Source organism: Hevea brasiliensis, chromosome 12 (assembly GCF_030052815.1).
Source record: "Hevea brasiliensis isolate MT/VB/25A 57/8 chromosome 12, ASM3005281v1, whole genome shotgun sequence".
NCBI lineage: Eukaryota > Viridiplantae > Streptophyta > Magnoliopsida > Malpighiales > Euphorbiaceae > Hevea > Hevea brasiliensis.
This window is the reverse complement of record NC_079504.1, coordinates 24,968,119-24,985,923: the sequence shown is the minus strand read 5'-3', so window position 1 is coordinate 24,985,923 and position 17,805 is coordinate 24,968,119. Positions and strand designations below refer to the sequence as shown.

Genomic DNA, 17,805 nt, shown 5'->3' with positions numbered 1-17,805 from the left:
CGTTATACCACTCAAATAAAACTCACCAAGTTACTCGAGTTCGAGCTTAACTTGATTTCTGATATTTTTTGAGTTAGAAATTGAATACCTCGTGAGTAACTTCACTCTTTTATACATCTAGTTAAGTTATCTCAAGGACCTAAGAAGCATGTTAAAGTATTTAAAAGATGATGGTTGGTTTTACGCTGTAGACGTAAAAGGGCATAAGTTGGGGGAGAGATAACTGGGATTTGGGGGAAGAAATGTAATACCCCTAATTTTTAAATTTATTATTTTGTGGATAAATATTAATGTTTTATTATCAGGTTCAATTTTTCAAAAATATAAAACTTTTATAATTTTTAAAAATTAATTTCAAAACTATGTAACAAAACTAAAAATACATTTGGACTGTACGAATTTTTCTGAGTTTTCTAGAATTTTTTCAAAATTTTTAGGGCCTCGTTTTCGATCCCAAGACAGAGTAAAAATTTAAAATTTTGTATCTTAAATCGGACCGTCGGATCAGAATCAATCGATCGGACCAATCGAATCGAACCTGCCAGCTCCTTTTCTTCTTCCTCCGTGGGCGTCCCCAACCCCTCTTCCTTTCTCTCCCGTTTTCTCTCTCCTCCCTCCTCCCCATGCCGCCACCACCCGACCCTCCCCACCTTGCGTGCGCCAGCCTTCCCCACCGCTAGCCGCCTTACAGCACCAAAATGACGCGGAAGTTCCCTTTGTGCGTCTTGTATTGTTTGGCTTCCGGCCAAAATTCGCGGATCCGCCCTTTGTTTGGGTCTTATGTCTAAGCTCATCTACACCTCGAGAGCTTTCCATAGATACTAAGAACACCAAAATACATCAAGCGGTTTACCCACTTTTTGTGCAGGAAGTTTTAGCCCATTTCGACTTTTGGGCTAGATTTCTATAAACCGTGAACCCCACGAGAAAATCAAAAGTACCAGAGCGCTTCACTCATCGAGAGCTTAGCGGCAATATAAATTTCGAAATTTTTCGACACTGTTTTTCGGTGGGTCCCATAAAACTTTGTAGTATTTTTCCGAGCATTAAATGAGTTTAGAGAATTCCGTAAAAATTATATACTAACCCTCATGTTGTGGGCTTCATGAAGGTACCTTCAATTAGCAAAAATTCGACGATTACCCGGGTCTGTGAATTTCCGACTAGACAGACAGGCTATCAAAAAAGTCTTGGAATTGGGTCGAGATTTTGGCTACCCCATCATTGTCAGATGTCCAGCGCATCCCGAGTCACAATCAAGATAAACCCAAACTTTGCTTTTTCTTAATTTTCTAGTGCTTGAATTGGATTAAAAATTCATAAAATATTCGTGGTAGCTCAGAAAATTATAATTCCTTTTGCATTAGCTTAGTAATGATGCTAAGGACCGCGGGGCAAAGTTTTAGAATTTTTAGAACTCATTTGGGTAGTTTTTGCAAAAGGGTTAAATTATGAGGACTAAACTGTAATTTTACATATTGTGATTGATGATTGTTTGGATAGGCCCAGGAGGGGCTTTGTGATGTGATTGAGTTGTGAATATATGGTTTGTGAATATAGAAGTGTGTTTTAAGTCCTTTTGCAGGTTGGATAGGTCTTAGGTATAGGGGACTTTGCCGGATTTTCGGCACGATTTAGGACATTTTTGATGTTTTTCTTAGCTTGTATTGAGTCAAATGTGCCAAATCATTGTAATAAAAATTGTCAGTGGCTGACAGCCTTCCTCCTCCTCCGCCAAATCACAGTGACTTTGGTTGAGTCTGTGAGTAAAATATTAATTTTAATTATAATTTCAATATTATTATATGTTTAAGCATATCTATACATCACTTATATGTATGTATATATGTAGTTAAATACTAGGCATGTTTTACATTGTATTTATAAATGTTGAAATGCCATGGATGTTGTTTGTGGTGATTTGGAGCAGTGTGTGTGCGTTGGCGTACGTGTGATATAGTGTTGGATATGGCAGGACGGGTATACACGACTTTAGATCTTCGCTGGGACCCGGTCCTTCGGGGTAGACACGGCTTGAGTTATTCGCTAGGACGCCGTATTGGTTTATTAAGCGAAAGTCCAGCTTGAGATCTTCGCTGGCAGAGGTTGGATTAAGAGGGCTGTATAGGGGATCAGCTCCCATATATGTATTGTTTGACAGTGTTGGGTGTGTAAGTGCTCCAAATTGCCTTTTGATGTGATTTGTATGAAATTTATGACGGTGTTGTATTTCATTTCACAGGGTACATTAGTTTTAGATAGCTATAGAGATTATGGTTAAAATTAATATTTTACTCTCTGAGTTGAACGCTCACTCCTGTTCATTATTTTTTCAAGTTACAGGAGGATTATTATTGTAGTTAACCTGCTTTTCTTTTTCGCAGGTCATCTATTAATGTCTTTAATATTTGTATAATTCTGTTAACTCCTAAAATTTTCACATGTATTAGAAATATTTATTTGATTTGGGTCTGTAATATAAATTACTATGTTAGACCTGTAAACTTATTATATGTATATATGTTGGACTGGATGAGGGAGCTGAGCTCCCATTTGACTTTATATTATTATGAGTATGTGGAGGGTGAGCTGAGCTCCCCAATTGATTATACATTATGTTTACAGGTCGGGTGAGTCAAAAACTCCCCATTAAAAGGTCCATTCTATGGCCGAACTCTGTCTGGTTAAATTCTTGAAATTGGGCCTAAATGGGCCTTAGAGTTGGGTTGAGGAATAGTTAGTCTTACTACGGCCTCGGTTGCTTTAGGTTGGCCTAGGTCCTAGTGTCGGTCCGGCCCATAGGTTGGGTCGTGACAAGAAAAGTCTTTGGTGATCTCAAGGACCAAGCGGGCACATCAAACTGTTTGAAAGATAATGGTTGGTTCTACAATAGAGATATAAAGGATATAGGTTGGGAAAGAGAGAATTAGAGTAGGAAGAAGAAAAGTTCTTAGGTTATTTCAACTTAAATGAGAGTATTTAGGTTATTTTCTTTTTTCTCTTTTCATGCAACATAAGACCCCTAAGTGCTTCTGGAGAATATCATCTTTGATGCCAATATGAATATGCAATATAACTTCTAAATAGGCAAGATATGATACAATGGATGTTCATTAAATTAAGATTTAGAGATTTTGCATTGCAAATTAAAATTCAAAAATAATCTCATTACAAGGGTTAAATTTGAGAGGTAATGAATAAAATTTATTTCTAAATGGAAAATATTAATTTAATGACCATAGAAATAGTATCAATTTCAGCAGCATTAGACTCAATAACTCCAATGAGGCAAGAGAATAAGCATATATTATATGTCGATCACATATATTTTTAAAAATTAGTGTAGAATTAATTAATATATTTTATTTTAATGATATTATAGTCGTTTATATGTATATGAAAACTTAAAATCACAATTTTTTAATACCATTAAGTCAAAACTAAGTATTTTGTATTTAAAATTTCATTCTGTACAATGTAAATCAGCTTTTAGGATTTTTCTTTTAATAATGGAACAAATTCAATTAAAATTCACTTTTTTTTTCTTTTTTTTTTTTTATAAACAATGAGATTTTATTAAAGAAAAATTTAACATAAACATGTCAAAATTATATCTAGGCTTTCATAGAAAAATTATAAAATCATAGGTGATTTCATATAAGATGTTTTACATAGAATGACAAGTTAATAAAAAAACAACCCGATTGAAATATCAACAGCAAAAAAAAAATATAAAATTCAAAATCAAACCTACCAACTATTCAAAACCCTATTAAGAAAATAAAGTTAATTAATGCAATTTCTTTTTTTTTTAATTTTTATTTTTTTTAAGAAATAACTCAAATATGACATTGGGCCGACAAGGGGTAATAATGCACATAAAATATTTTTTGCAGAATTTCAAGGCCATAAGATCAAATTAATTAATTCAAAATCCATTGACAACTATATATAAGCTCTAATTTATATTATATATATATATATATATGAAAAAAAATTAGCCTCAACTTGGATATATGGATACAATAAATGTGTTTTTAGAATATAAACTAATAAAATCAAAATTACTAAAAACATACTCTCCTTCGTATATTTTTATATGTCACATTTAAATTTTACATGATAATTAAGAAAATAATTAAATAATCTCATTTTATAAAAGCATACTAGTAATGACTAAATTACCTTTTATCTCATCTAATTACTCTTTGCATAAATACTTATTGTATTTAATAGAAATAAAAAATAAAAATAAAAAAAATAGTTAATACTCCTTAGTCTTCTAAATGTGATAGATAATTTTAAATAAAAAAAACTCAAATGTGATAAATAAAAATGAACAAAAAGAATATATAATAATGAAATAAAATGTACTAATAGAAATACAATTACAATAAGAAAATTATAAAATTTATAATTTTATAATTAATAATATTTATTATTAAGAACAATTGCAATAACAAATAATAAATGGTAATAAGAAATAAATAATTACTCAATTTTAAAAAATATTTTCAATATATTAAATTATTTATATGACTTTACTAAAATATTTTTTCACCCATTAAAAGTTTTAAAATACTATTATATTTAATAATTTTAGGCTCGTCAAACTCTTGAGTCTTCACCATAAACATGCACCTACTATTTTAATTTTTTAAAATAAATAATTTAATCTAAAAAGAATATAAATCTATCTATTAAAAAACATTATTCTCTCTTTTTTCTTTATCTCTTCCTTTTTTAACTTTCATCTCTTCTCATTCTCATTTTCAAATAATCACAATTTTTCCTTTTTCTCATACGCACATTTTCTACTTATAAGTTTTATCTTTTTTTCCTTTTTATTTGTGTCAATAAAGCTAGTGGACAAACTTAATTTCATAAAGTAAATTAAAGAAATTGATCGTCCATAATTATGGCCCCCTCTATCTTCAAGTTGTCCTACCACTACAAGTACAACCAACGTATGTTGCATTCTCCGGTCAATTCAGAGTGATACAGATATAGAATTCAACATTATAATCTCAGAAGATAGTTTCTATGCATTCCTTTAACAAAAATTGGTAACTTGGTAGTAAATAAGGCAAAGGAAGAGAAGATAATGATACTTTGCTCAGATATATAATCTCACAGGAAATTTTCTTTTTCCACTGATGTACATAATAGTAAGAGAGGTAGCTCTATCCCATCTCATAGATCTCTCACTCTATCTAGTAATCATGCGAATGTCCGCATTCAGACGTTTTCATTGCAAAATAGATATGAAGTACCAACATTTTCACTCTCTGATTGGCCTGATCTCTATCCCTTGAACAACCAGACCACCTTTCCAGTGACCACCTTTCAACTCCAAAACACTCATCTCCAATTCCCCATCTTCGCCTTCCTTGTTAAAAAACTCGCCCAATTTGATCTCCAGCCACCCGTCTGCTCTCTCTTTAGGATATCCGCCATCGCTTCCTGCATTCGGCACAGATGCTAGCAACCCGAAATTCCCTCTGCGGTTAAATGAACCCCTTCTCTGTTCTCTTTTTACGTCCAAAAATACACTACGCGTAAAGCTCTCACTTCCGGCAAGTCCCACACTGACCTTTGCAGGATGGGATTGTAAGCCATAAGCTTCTTTTGTTAATTTGAACACCAAGTAAGCTGTATACATTGCGGCTGGCGACAACATTTGGGTATTAATTTTGCCACAGATTTCAAGCCAACATACACTGATAAGCTCAGCCACTTCTTTAAATCTGTTTGCAACCAGTTTCAAAAATCATAAAAATAGATGAAAAACAAAATCGGCAAAAAAACACGGAGAGAGAGTGACCTGGAATCCGGGTCGGATACCCATCTCCAATAAGTAGGAGTATCGCCCCAGACAATGGTGAGGTCCCTTGCAGAAAGCATGTAACATTTCTTCCCAGTCCATTTGTCCAACGTAAAACTCTAATCCATGCATATGTTCAAATTAAATTACGTAACTCAGAACCAAAGATTGAAGTTGAATAAAAGAACCAAAATGTACCTTTTTGCCATCGTCGATGAGGATTGGGTTTTGGCAGAGTCTGAAATAGAGTTGTTTCTTGGAAGAGGAAGAAGCCGATAGAGATTGATGATCAAGGGAGCGGGAGATAATTGACTGAAAATCCGTTGGCAGGAATCTCTCCCAAACGGTGTCGGATTCAGCGGCATTATTGAACAAAGAAGAGACGACGGACAAAGTACAGGCATCGTAAGGACTTGTAAACGACAGGACGTTTGATATGCAACCTTCGGGCAACGCCGAGATGCCTGTTCCTTGGCTAGCGTCCATTGTAAATTGAAATGATTGTTTTGATGTTTTGGGGTTGGAATGAGAAGTCGAAGGGAAAATAATCTTTGCATATAAAGAGAAGGCCTGGGCCTTGTTAGGGAAAGCTTAACAATGAAGTTATTTCTTTTAAAATGCTTTATACTAAAGTCCTAATCTTAGCAGTTAAGCATCAGAATAAAGAATACATACGCCCATCTGGATTTCCTAGAAAGTATTCTTGCTTAACACAAAAGGATTAAAAAAAAATTGTTATAAAAAATTACCTAAAATTATTATAAAAAATTAGAATCTATTTTATATTTTAACTTAAAATAATTTAAATAAATTAAATTTAAAAATGACCCACCTGAAATAGTTTTTGGCAGTGGTCGACAACCTCCGTTTTGCTATGCAACTTTCTGGCAACCGCGTGGAGGTATAATGTAGTTTCTATTTCGTTTTATTGTTTTCAGTTCCATAATCAACTTCGATGTTGTTTCAACTGCGTAGCTTTTTATTATCGATGATACCTATCTTACTATGATTTGCTAAAACTTTAGCCTAGTGACTAAGATACAAGGGATACTTAATCAAATCGAAGAACTGTGTTGAATCAATCGACTGAACTTATTTTATTGATTTAATTCTTCACTAAAATTTAAATCAGAACTGTATTAAATATATATATATATATTAATGTAATTATATATAATAATATTATTATATTTTATTTTATTTTATATTTTTTAATAATTTTAATTATAATACATTAAATAACTTTATAATTCAGAATACTATTATATTTTATAATATTTTTTGAGTTGGGTTCGAGTTCAATTCAATTTTTACTTTTCTACTATTTTTTGAGTTGAAATTGAGTATCTCTTGAGTAACTTGACTTCTTTACACATCTAGTTGAGTTTTTTCAAGGACCTAATAAAACGTGTTAAAGTATTGAAGGTGATGGTTGTGTTATTTTATGTAGCATAAATTTTGTATATATCTCTTATGGATTCGAATTATGATTTAATATAAAAATTTCGCATTACGATTTAATTAAACGAAAAAAATGAGATTTATGATAATAGCAAAATGCACGATATCTAACTAAAACTTTAGCTTAATAATTGTGATCAGGAGCATACGCGGTTTTGAAGGTTGTGAATCAATTGAGGTATTAAATGTATCAGTATTGTATTGAAATTGAACCTATTTTATCATTTTAATTCGATTTTGATTTTTATTAAAAATTGAATTGAAATCATGCCTAAATCATATTAACCTATTTTTATTTGAGAATCGATTATATATATATATATTACATAGATTATAATTATAAAATATATATAATCTAATATTATATTTATTATTTTTATATTTTCTTAATTATTTTAATTATAAATATAATAAATCACTTTATAATTCTTTATTATAAAATACTATTATATTATATAATTTTCTTTATTCTTAATTATATGTATACCTTATATTTAAAATTATTTAATTAATAAATAATTAAAATATACATTATATGATATATTTTGTATTAACAATTAATTTTAAAACTTAGATGATAATTTAGGTACATGATATAAAAGGCTAATAAACCGAGCTTTGAATCAGACAAAGCCCGACTATCCGAACTCGAAACTGGATAGAGCTCACCCATCTGAGCTCAAAACTCGATGCTTGAAGATTGGAGCTTTGAGATCTCTAAGAGTGTTCCAAGCTATTTTGAGAGATCTTGCAAATCAAAGAGATTGGTACCTTTTTGAGTTTAAACCAGACGAAGATCGCGCTATCGATTACGCCACTGATCACTCCTAAATTCCCAACATAATTTGAGAATAATTACCGTTACAACTTAAAAGGAGAATTGGCAAAGATCTGGCCAATATTCTATCCAAATCAATCACTATATAAACAAAGTAAAGCTACAAAAATAGGTACGCAAATAATACTCTTACCCCTATTATACTAAATACTCAAACCATAATCCAATTACTGACTTGAGTGTCGGAGTGGTTGTCCATCATTATCGGCCTTTACATGTTCTTTGATCTTTAGCAGACTCTCAATCTAGCCAAATCTAGTATCCAAGAAATTCATAGCAACTCAGTATATGATTGAAATAATTATATAAAATTATTTTAAAAATTAAAACTCAAACTAGAATAGTGTTAAATTAAACTAAAATTGAAGTATTGAGAGTTTAATTGAATAAGAACTGAAATATTAAAAAAAATTCAACTAAAACCATAATGAAAATTTTAATTTAATTATGATCTCTAGATAAAAATAAAATCAAAATCAGAACCACACCATATTATGATTAGCTAGTTGGCAACTCACTTAACAAATCAATATATAAAATTTTATTAATTTCCTGATTTCTCAAACTCTATTGGAACTTGTAATTTAGTGTGACATTGCTACAATCATTTTTCAACAACTATACAACAAAAATAGATTAAATTAACTATATATGGAATTAATTCAATCTCTCTGTTTGTTTTATTAAAAAATATTTTTTTATATTTTTTAACATTTAAATATTAAAAAAAGAATTAATAAAAATATTTTTTTAATTAAATAAAAAATTAAATCATTTAAAAAAAATAATTTTCCCTTTTCAAAAGGTAAAGTCATTTTTATTTTCTAAACTTTAATAATCTTATTAAAATATAAAAATTATTTATATATACATAATATAAATATATTATTAGATTAATATTACAACTAAATAATGATATTCTTTTATATAATTAAATAATAATATTTTTTTATAATATTTTTCATAGAAAATATTTTTTATATGTAAATTATTTTTTTGAAACAAATAAATGCCAAATCTTGAAAGAATCGTTGGAGATCAAGTTTCTTGATCAAAGCAAAAAGTGCACGCTTAATACTTAATTAATTAATTCCTCCCTTGGGCCCTGAACAAATTGGGAGTAACGTCTGCTATATTACATATTCTCCTTTTTAACTCAAATGACACACTGATGGGACAAGGAAGCTGTATTGTTCATAAAAAATTTGCGCAAAATCTTAACCCCATATGATCAAGATATTAAAGACAAAAGCCCCTTGATTTTTATAAATGCATAACACAGCCTTCATTCTCCAGCTTTCATTATCTCAATTTTGCTTTGCAATTAACATGGAGTTTTCTGGCACAAACAATTCTTATTTCATCACTTTCTCTTCTTTTTTCATTCTTTTTGTTGCTTTTGCTACCATTTTGAACCCTATATTTGCTTTGAAAAGCTGTGAGTTTCCGGCAATCTTTAACTTCGGTGACTCGAATTCTGATACCGGTGCAATGCCAGCTGCCTTTATTCCCCCTAACCCTCCTTATGGAGAGACTTATTTTCACATGCCGGCAGGGAGGTATTCTGATGGAAGACTGATAATAGATTTTATTAGTAAGGATTCACATATTGTCTAGTTTTAAGTTTGTTTAAGTATAATTTGTAAGGGTTAATTATTGATGATTAAATGGATGTGATCTGACAATTTGAAGTTTTAAATAAACTGTGTTTTTCTCAGCCAAGAGTTTGAATCATCCATACATGAGTGCATATCTTGATTCCATGGGGACAAACTTCAGCCGTGGGGCGAATTTTGCAGCCGCAGGATCCACCATCAGAATACCATTTAGTATTATACCTCATGGTATATCTAGTCCATTCTCTCTTGACGTGCAATTCCTGCAATTCTTGCAATTTAAGCTCAAATCACAAATGATAAGGAAACAAGGTAGATATGTTTTATATGCATTAATTTCCTACTTTTTAAGACATAAGAAAGTGACCTAATGCACAAAACATCCCACACACTTAGGAGGGTTGTTGTTCTCAGCTTTAGCCTGCTTTGTAGAGGCTATTTTCATAGCTCGAACTCATGACCTCTAGATCACAAGCCCTCTAATATATATTAATATATTTGCATGAAAGGCGGTGTATTTGCAAAATTGATGCCAAAGGAAGAATATTTTCCAAAAGCTTTGTACACATTCGATATTGGTCAAAATGATATTGGAGATGGATTGTTGAGCAATTTGACAATTGAGGAAGTGATTGCATCTGTCCCGGATATTGTGAACAGGTTCTCAGCAAATATTGAGGTATTATATATAACACTTGATGCCTTTTTTTTATTTTTAAATTAAGGTTATCAATGGTGTGTGTTTGATGCAGAATATCTACGACTTGGGAGCCAGAACATTTTGGATTCACAACACAGGACCAATTGGTTGTCTTCCTTATATTTTAGCTAATTTTCCTGCAGAAAAGGACGATGCAGGCTGTGCAAAACCTTACAATGAAGTAGCTCAGTTTTTTAATGCAAAGTTGAATGAGTCCATAATTCAACTCAGGAAGAATTTTCCTTCGGCTGCATTCATATATGTTGATGTCTATTCTGTCAAGTACTCTTTATTCAGCTCACCCAAAAAACATGGTAAATTCTCCAATAGAATAAATTAGAAGTTGAAAAAACATAATATATTAATCTTATTTTGTATTGAATTTGATTAATTTGTGCAGGTTTTGAGCTTCCACTAATAGCATGTTGTGGGTATGGGGGAATGTACAACTTCAACGATAGTGCAGGATGTGGAGAAAAAATTATAGTGAATGGAAGTGAAGTAGTTGTAGGTTCATGTGATCGTCCATCAGTTCGAGTAAATTGGGATGGAATTCACTATACTGAGGCAGCCAACAAGTTTGTTTTTGATCAAATTTCTACAGGAGCCTTTTCTCATCCGCCTATTCCCTTGAATATGTCTTGTATGTTATAATTAATGCTTTCTGACTTAAATGAATAATTAGAAATCTTGATTAAAACTCTAGCGCCTAAAGAAACCAAAATAATCAAATTTCTGCATTTTTTTTTCTTTTTTTTAACCCTGAGTTATTTTTTTAGTACAATTCACGTCTAATATTATTAAGTTAAAAGCTCATTGGTAGCTTTAAATTAATTTTATTAAAAAAAGAGGAAAATTTTGACGTGACAAGTCTTAAATTAACTCAAAAACACCCTACACGAGACTTGTAAGTTAAGTGAAAAATCCTGAAAAATACATAACAAGCAATGCAGCGATAATACAAAATGTGAGCAGCAACTCCATAAAAAACATTCTATATTTCTAGCAAAACCTTATGTGATTGGTCCAGGATCATTATCAAGCCGAGCAATGAAATATGAAGATCTTCTAGCGGTTTCTTTTGCAAGTGAGTCTGCAAGCCCATTAAATTCTCAAGGATTGAAATGAAAGAAGTAGCATTGTATAAGTGGCTTAAGGCAATCAATGATATTGACAATATTTTACAAATTCGATGGTCTTTTGCCCCAAGTCATTAACCCAATCTAATGCAGTAGTAGAGTCTAATTCAAAGACAATTCCCTTGTACAATAATTTCTGAATACACGTAAATTTCATTTAACATCAGCTTTAGTCTTTGTATCACTGGAATGACACCAGAAACCTTAATAAATCTCTCCCCACCAAAACGCTAACTTACGACGAAGAGTGGGACATGATGATTTTGAATCCACTCAAGATTCTGATCATCAAAGCTCTGTCGCCAGCGTTTGCTATTCGGAATAGTGGCACTAGGTTTAGTGGTGAGTCATGGATACATGTTAATTGAAACGATAGGACTTGTGGTGTTGTGTGCTAGGAAACTGATGTGGAACCAATTTCTAGTAGGTGAAAGAGCTAAACTAAAGGAAAGACAGGAGTAAAAATTGCTAGGTTCAGAGAGATACAGGATAAATTTCATGAGTTGTCTTGAATTTTAGAGGCCTAAACTTAAAAATATAATATAAAATTTTATAAATTTTGAAATTTTGCATAATAAAATTCTTTTAATTCTCAATAGTCAATTTATAAATAACACGCTGATATGAATAATCAATAGTGGCAATAACGTGACAACTGTTGTTTTTCGAAGATAAAGTCCCTCTAATTAGGTGTCATACATTTAGAGTTTCATTTTTTGTTACAGTTGAGATTCTTTAATGGTTAATACATGAAGAAAATTTTATCTGTTTGTCGTCATATAGATGAGAGAGAATTGTTCATATCACCGCTATTCTAAATTGTATAAACCAGCTATTAGGAGTCAAAAACATTTTATTGTAAAAAATTTCAAAATCCAAGAGATTTTATGTTACACTTTTAAGTTCAAAGACAATTCTATTACAACCTTTAAAATTCAAGAACATCTATTAAAATTTATTTTAGAGGCAGAAGTGGTGGTTCCAAAGATAGGAGCAAGTGTATAACTAGGTGGCTTAACCCTTGGCAAAATTGTTCTAAGAGGTGGATGTATGATGTAAGGTTTAGAGGTGTAATCAAACCAAGTCAAGTCAACACAATTCTAACTCAATTCTAAAACTCAAAATTCAATTCAATTTAACCAAGCTTGAACCCGACTTAATTAGATACTCGAAATACTAAGCTCAACTTGATAACTATAAATACAAATTTAGAATCTCAAATAAAAGCTTAAATAGGTGCAATTGAATGAAAATTAAATATTGATTCTTTGACGTCAACTCTATCTATCATTGTGAGGCAAAATTAACTAAATATTGGATTATTCATCGCTAATGGAAAAATATGAATTGGATTTAGACCGTGATGAGAGAAGTTAGTTTTTCTCTATTGATAATTGCATCATGCTGGTAATTCAATCTCATTAATAGAGAGAAATCTTTGATTTGCACAATTAATTATAACACTTGATTAAAAAGCTAATGACACAAAAATACCATGCACTTGATTATTGATGAGTGACTCTAAGTCAAAATACGGGTAAGAAGCAATGCCTGCAAGAAATTCATCTAAGTATGATCCGAAATCCTTTTTACATACTTGATGAATAATCTAAATTAATTTAATCTTAAAATGGCTTAATTCAAATTCACATCTTATTTCTCACCTCTAACTCTACTTATTTTTAAAGTTTTTAATGATAATTTATATCCACATTGAAATAATAAAAAAAAAGTTTAATAACATGTTTTTTTTAAGGATTAATAACATGTTAAACACCTTATTATATGTATTTTAATGTTCGACTTAAATTTCTAATATGTATTACAGTTAATATTTTAACATTGCCCTAGCTCTTGAAGAAACTAAAATTAGCCACGCAAAATCATACCAAAATCAAGAAAAAAAAAAAATTCAATTCAAACCCACTTCCAAAAATAATTTAATTCTTCCAAAAATATTTTTTTTATTAAAAAAGTTTCTTCCTATAATTGTATCTCAAAAAGAAAAAGAAAAATATGTTGGGTAGTCCAAAGTACATATGATACATCACACTACTCGTCTTTCAGACTGTGATGAGAGAGGAGTTTCAGTCAGCAGATAATAAAGAAAAATGTCTTATCAGATAAATTTTCACATGCACAAGGCTTATTCTCTGCCCTTCTCTTCTCTCTTACTGTCTCCATTATGCTAAAAGAAGAAAAACTCAAGAGATAGACCAATGAATGCATGAAGACTTTCCTTTATCACATCATAACCCACATCAACAAATAGGAATTGTCCCACGACAGCGATTCAACTAACTATAATGTGGCCACCGACAGACCCACCTCTCTGCCCCTTTTCTTCTTCTTCTTCACATTGAGTAGATGTAACATGTATTCCTTCTTGCTTTTGAAAACAATGGCACAAGAGATCACATCAGAAAAGAGTTGAGGAAGCTAGAAACAATTGTCCTACTTAAAATGTCGTGTTTGTTTTCTATAAAGATATTATTTATATGCTAATATACCTTCTTGATGTAAATTATGCACAAGTATATTGGTAATTGAATTAGTAATTTTGCGATCAAATATCTACTCTATTTGAAAATTAGAATTTTACAAGAATTCAATGTAATTATTTTTTTTAAAAAAAATAAATTCTCATGTTTAGAATGAAAGAATTTAATTCTTTTTTTTTATTAACAAATAATTTATTCAAAATGAAGTCTTAATACAAAAAAAAAAGGAAGGTTAGCATCATGTTCTATATAAACTATTTTTGTAAAAATATATAGAATAAAACCCTAGTTTAATTTGAACAGATTGTTGGCTAACAAGTCGGTTAAAAGATAGTAATAAAGATGCTTTAGCTCTCTATAAAGAAGCTAAATTAATTTAAAATAACATGCCTAATTAAGGCCAAGTGATAGCTGCAAAACAATAGAAAAGACACTCATGTGAACTGTTCAGCTTGAAAATGCTAAAGAAAGAGGATGTCAGAACCCAGCCATTCATTCACACTACTCCTTATCTAAAATTAACTTCAATTGATTTGGATTTGGATAAAATAGGTAGGATTCATGTATGAAATTAAAGAGAGAGGAGGGAGGGGAGTTTAGGCAGAGGTCCACCAAAGTTTCTAAAGTCTAAAATGCTATTATTTATGGACACACTTTGGATATGTGGATAGGAGTTTCCCATCTGTATGAGCTGTGACAAAACAATGTGTCTCCCAAAAGTTTTTTGACTTAATTTTGCACAGTACCTAGAAGCTATAATCCCTTTTATATCCTACAACTAAAGAAAGCTTTTCTTTATATTTTTTGGTGGATGACAGAGTTAGGGGTCCTCTATTCATTCTAGATTCTCAACTTCTTTTATACTCAACCCCTTATAGTACATTCACATGCTCACATTATCCCCAACTTTCACACTTGCACCACAACAATTGATGGTTGTGTCGATCAGAATACTCAATATTATTATAAAATGTCAATACTATGTTGACACTTCCGATCGAGAAGTGGAATTAGCAATTTCCTATCAGGCATATATTCTTAATTACAAATGCTGGATCCTCGCCATCTTCTTCTTGTATTGTTATTGATGGATTTAGAAAGATAAATGACTTGTCATTTTCGCCACTGTATATGTGGCTTCTCTTAACATTCGTTGTGGTCCTATTCCTATAGGGAAAATGGTCCTGTGCCTCAAGGCTGGCTAGCTTTCAACTGGGGCACTACAATACGTATATATACTAGTGAAGGGCACTAAGCAACAAATGAGGCTTCTTTGGCCTGCTTTGCAAATACAGTAAAAGTAAAGGAAAAGAAAAGGGCCATACGTGGGGTGGGGACGAAAATATATGGAGTGATCATGATAATAAAAATGAGCCCTTTTTTCTTATTCATCAAACACATAATCAACAATTTGATAGAACTTTACAATCCCATTAGAAGGAGCAAGATATATTATGTTCCCCCCAAGACAAGACAACTATAAAACAAGTTTCAACACTATGCAATTAGGGCCTTTGTATGCAGCATTGTTTCCCACTTTAAATGTGCACCTAACATGGGCTGATGCAGTTTTACTGCTATTTTTTTTTTTTGGAGGAGGAAGGCTGGAAGCGGCCTCGCTTTAAATTCTTAATCTTTTTCATATTAAAAGAAAGTGACTCAGTGCATAAAACATCTCATACTTATGGACAGTAAGAAAAGTTGATATATGTAGTTTTATCCTCTCTGCACAGAAGCTGTTTTCATTTGGATTATTAGCTGTGAATATATCCAATGATAACATTATCAACAATGGAAGTTAGTTAACCTTGAAACTAATTAACACATTACAAATACCCAAAATAATCTGTTAACCTGTAGTGTTTATAAACATGAAAAATGACGAAAAGAAAGAAAATGGAGAATCTCAAAGCCAAGCTTTTTTGTAGCTAGTTAGGAAAGAGTAATAATAGAAAAGTAAAGCATTTTGACTCTTACTATCTCAATAATAGAGAACTTTACAGTCCAAAGAGAGGCTCAACTGGAGGGAAAAGGATAGTGTCATTTTCTATGCAAATTCTTTCTTCTCTATTTTATTCTTTGGTTCTCCTCTTTGTCAGAGTCCTTATCCAACCTTTCCTCACCTTGACTCCTTCAACCTTGGTTCCCACGTGGCACACATTGTTTCCTTTGTTAGACCTCTTCCATCTGATGACTTGGAATAGATGGCCAATCCGTTTTCTCCATCTCAGAGAGCCACGCGGTTTTGCATGCTCTATCACACTCATTGTCTCCTTAGCGTCTTTGGCTTGTTTGGCATCCTTGTTTTCCTTGCTCAAATCATGGTTCCAGGACTTTGCGCATTGCTCCAGAGTGACCTTATTAGAGACAGTGCCCTTTTCCCATGAGGCAGCTCCATTCTCTTCAAACTTTATTGATATGAAGGACTCTGCAAAAAAATAAAAGCATTCAAGCCTAGTGTGAGATTATGGGTTTCCATTTTCAAATCATACGGAATTAATGAAAGAAATTAAAGTTGTCAACATGTTTAATTAATTGTTTTAATAAAACCATCTGTTTGTAAGCATATTTTTCTCATTTTCTTTTTTCATCAACATCTATGAATAAAAACAAATACGTATATGTGGAGACTCTGCACTATTTACCATATATTACATGCTAATTAAAGGAACATGATGAGCAAGAAACGACATTAAATTGACAACCAAAGGGTCCCCACTTCAGATTTTAAATTCTCTCTTTGCATGACCAAAATGCATTAATATTAATTATACTTGCATTTTATGAGATACTGATAACCCATGTAGGAAATTAACAATCCCCAAATTGCTAGTTTGCTAAGTTGCAGTTTCTTAATTAATTAAAAAATGAGAATAGGATTCTTTCATCTCCATCTGCCACCCTTACTTCTGTGGAAAGAAACTCTACTTTTGTCGTTACACTGATATACAAGCAATAATTCAGCATATAGAGACACAATTTCACGTCATATTTCAGTTTTTCCCTTTTGTTTTATGGAATTTCAAGGACTGCAAAACTCTTGCAAAATGGTACTACGAACTATTATAACAAGAAAACAACGACATACAAGACATGTGCATACCTTCTGGACTGGTGGAGGCATCAGATTTATCGGAGTTATTATCAGATTTCCAATGGCGAAATTCAAGCCGATTGAGAAGAGAACCCAAAGCAAAGATCTTAGGAAGGCTGATGGAAGGCTTCCTGGTTGGAGTAGTGAAGGCTTGATTAGGTCTAGATGATGGAAGCTGGCCTTGCTTTGCAGCCAATATAAGGAGCCTCTCATTTAGGCATAGAGGACAAACCCCTGTAACAACCTCTTTGGGATGGAAATAGCAGCAAGAATTGTCTTCTCTATAACCATTCATGGTTTATAGTTCCAGAGAAAATGAAAGAAGAGACTGAATCTGGAAGGGGTGGACTTGTGAGAGGGAAAAATTGTTGGCAGAATGAAGAAATGTATATGTATATATGCTGCAGAGATTTTTATTTTATTTTTTATGTACTTCATAAACAAATGTAAGCGTAGAGAATGGCCCACTAATTTTTCAATTTGGACAATGTGATGGGGAGGGTAGTGTTTTTGGTATCCATATCTAGAGAATTTGGTATTTTCTTTTTCATGGTATTATATATATAGGTCATTCCTAAATGGATCAATTTGATTGGATCAAAGGGGTTAAAAATATTATAAAATATATTTTT

At 31.7% G+C, this 17,805-nt stretch overlaps 3 protein-coding genes across 3 annotated transcripts; 1 reads left to right on the top strand and 2 right to left on the bottom strand.

The window, feature by feature from the left end:
- Positions 1–5,097: 5,097 nt before the first annotated feature.
- Positions 5,098–6,384, bottom strand: LOC110640397 (putative F-box protein PP2-B12). The gene is made up of 3 exons (XM_021791690.2): positions 6,023–6,384; positions 5,825–5,943; positions 5,098–5,747 (listed from the first exon to the last, which is right to left on the bottom strand). The coding sequence occupies exons 1-3, from the start codon at positions 6,308–6,310 to the stop codon at positions 5,282–5,284; spliced, it is 873 nt and encodes a 290-aa protein (XP_021647382.2). The 5' UTR covers positions 6,311–6,384; the 3' UTR covers positions 5,098–5,281.
- A 2,930-nt stretch (positions 6,385–9,314) lies between these two features.
- LOC131171372 (esterase-like) lies at positions 9,315–11,126 on the top strand. The gene is made up of 5 exons (XM_058131325.1): positions 9,315–9,717; positions 9,842–10,051; positions 10,249–10,418; positions 10,492–10,753; positions 10,840–11,126. Exons 1-5 carry the CDS (start codon positions 9,393–9,395, stop codon positions 11,091–11,093), a joined length of 1,221 nt encoding a protein of 406 aa, XP_057987308.1. The 5' UTR covers positions 9,315–9,392; the 3' UTR covers positions 11,094–11,126.
- A 4,904-nt stretch (positions 11,127–16,030) lies between these two features.
- Positions 16,031–17,764, bottom strand: LOC131171082 (uncharacterized). The gene is made up of 2 exons (XM_058130536.1): positions 17,183–17,764; positions 16,031–16,507 (listed from the first exon to the last, which is right to left on the bottom strand). The coding sequence occupies exons 1-2, from the start codon at positions 17,466–17,468 to the stop codon at positions 16,152–16,154; spliced, it is 642 nt and encodes a 213-aa protein (XP_057986519.1). The 5' UTR covers positions 17,469–17,764; the 3' UTR covers positions 16,031–16,151.
- Between the last annotated feature and the right edge of the window lie 41 nt (positions 17,765–17,805).

What these genes read in the sequence shown, in the direction of transcription:
- LOC131171372 (XM_058131325.1), top strand. Translation starts at nt 9,393, where the DNA reads ATGCATAACACAGCCTTCATTCTCCAGCTTTCATTATCTCAATTTTGC. An exon ending in ACAAATGATAAGGAAACAAG is followed by an intron (nt 10,052 to 10,248) that starts GTAGATATGTTT and finishes TTTGCATGAAAG; the next exon opens with GCGGTGTATTTGCAAAATTG. An exon ending in CAGCTCACCCAAAAAACATG is followed by an intron (nt 10,754 to 10,839) that starts GTAAATTCTCCA and finishes TAATTTGTGCAG; the next exon opens with GTTTTGAGCTTCCACTAATA.
- LOC131171082 (XM_058130536.1), bottom strand. Translation starts at nt 17,468, where the DNA reads ATGAATGGTTATAGAGAAGACAATTCTTGCTGCTATTTCCATCCCAAA. An exon ending in TGCCTCCACCAGTCCAGAAG is followed by an intron (nt 16,508 to 17,182) that starts GTATGCACATGT and finishes ATTTTTTTGCAG; the next exon opens with AGTCCTTCATATCAATAAAG.
- LOC110640397 (XM_021791690.2), bottom strand. Translation starts at nt 6,310, where the DNA reads ATGGACGCTAGCCAAGGAACAGGCATCTCGGCGTTGCCCGAAGGTTGC. An exon ending in TCATCGACGATGGCAAAAAG is followed by an intron (nt 5,944 to 6,022) that starts GTACATTTTGGT and finishes TGCATGGATTAG; the next exon opens with AGTTTTACGTTGGACAAATG. An exon ending in GTATCCGACCCGGATTCCAG is followed by an intron (nt 5,748 to 5,824) that starts GTCACTCTCTCT and finishes GGTTGCAAACAG; the next exon opens with ATTTAAAGAAGTGGCTGAGC.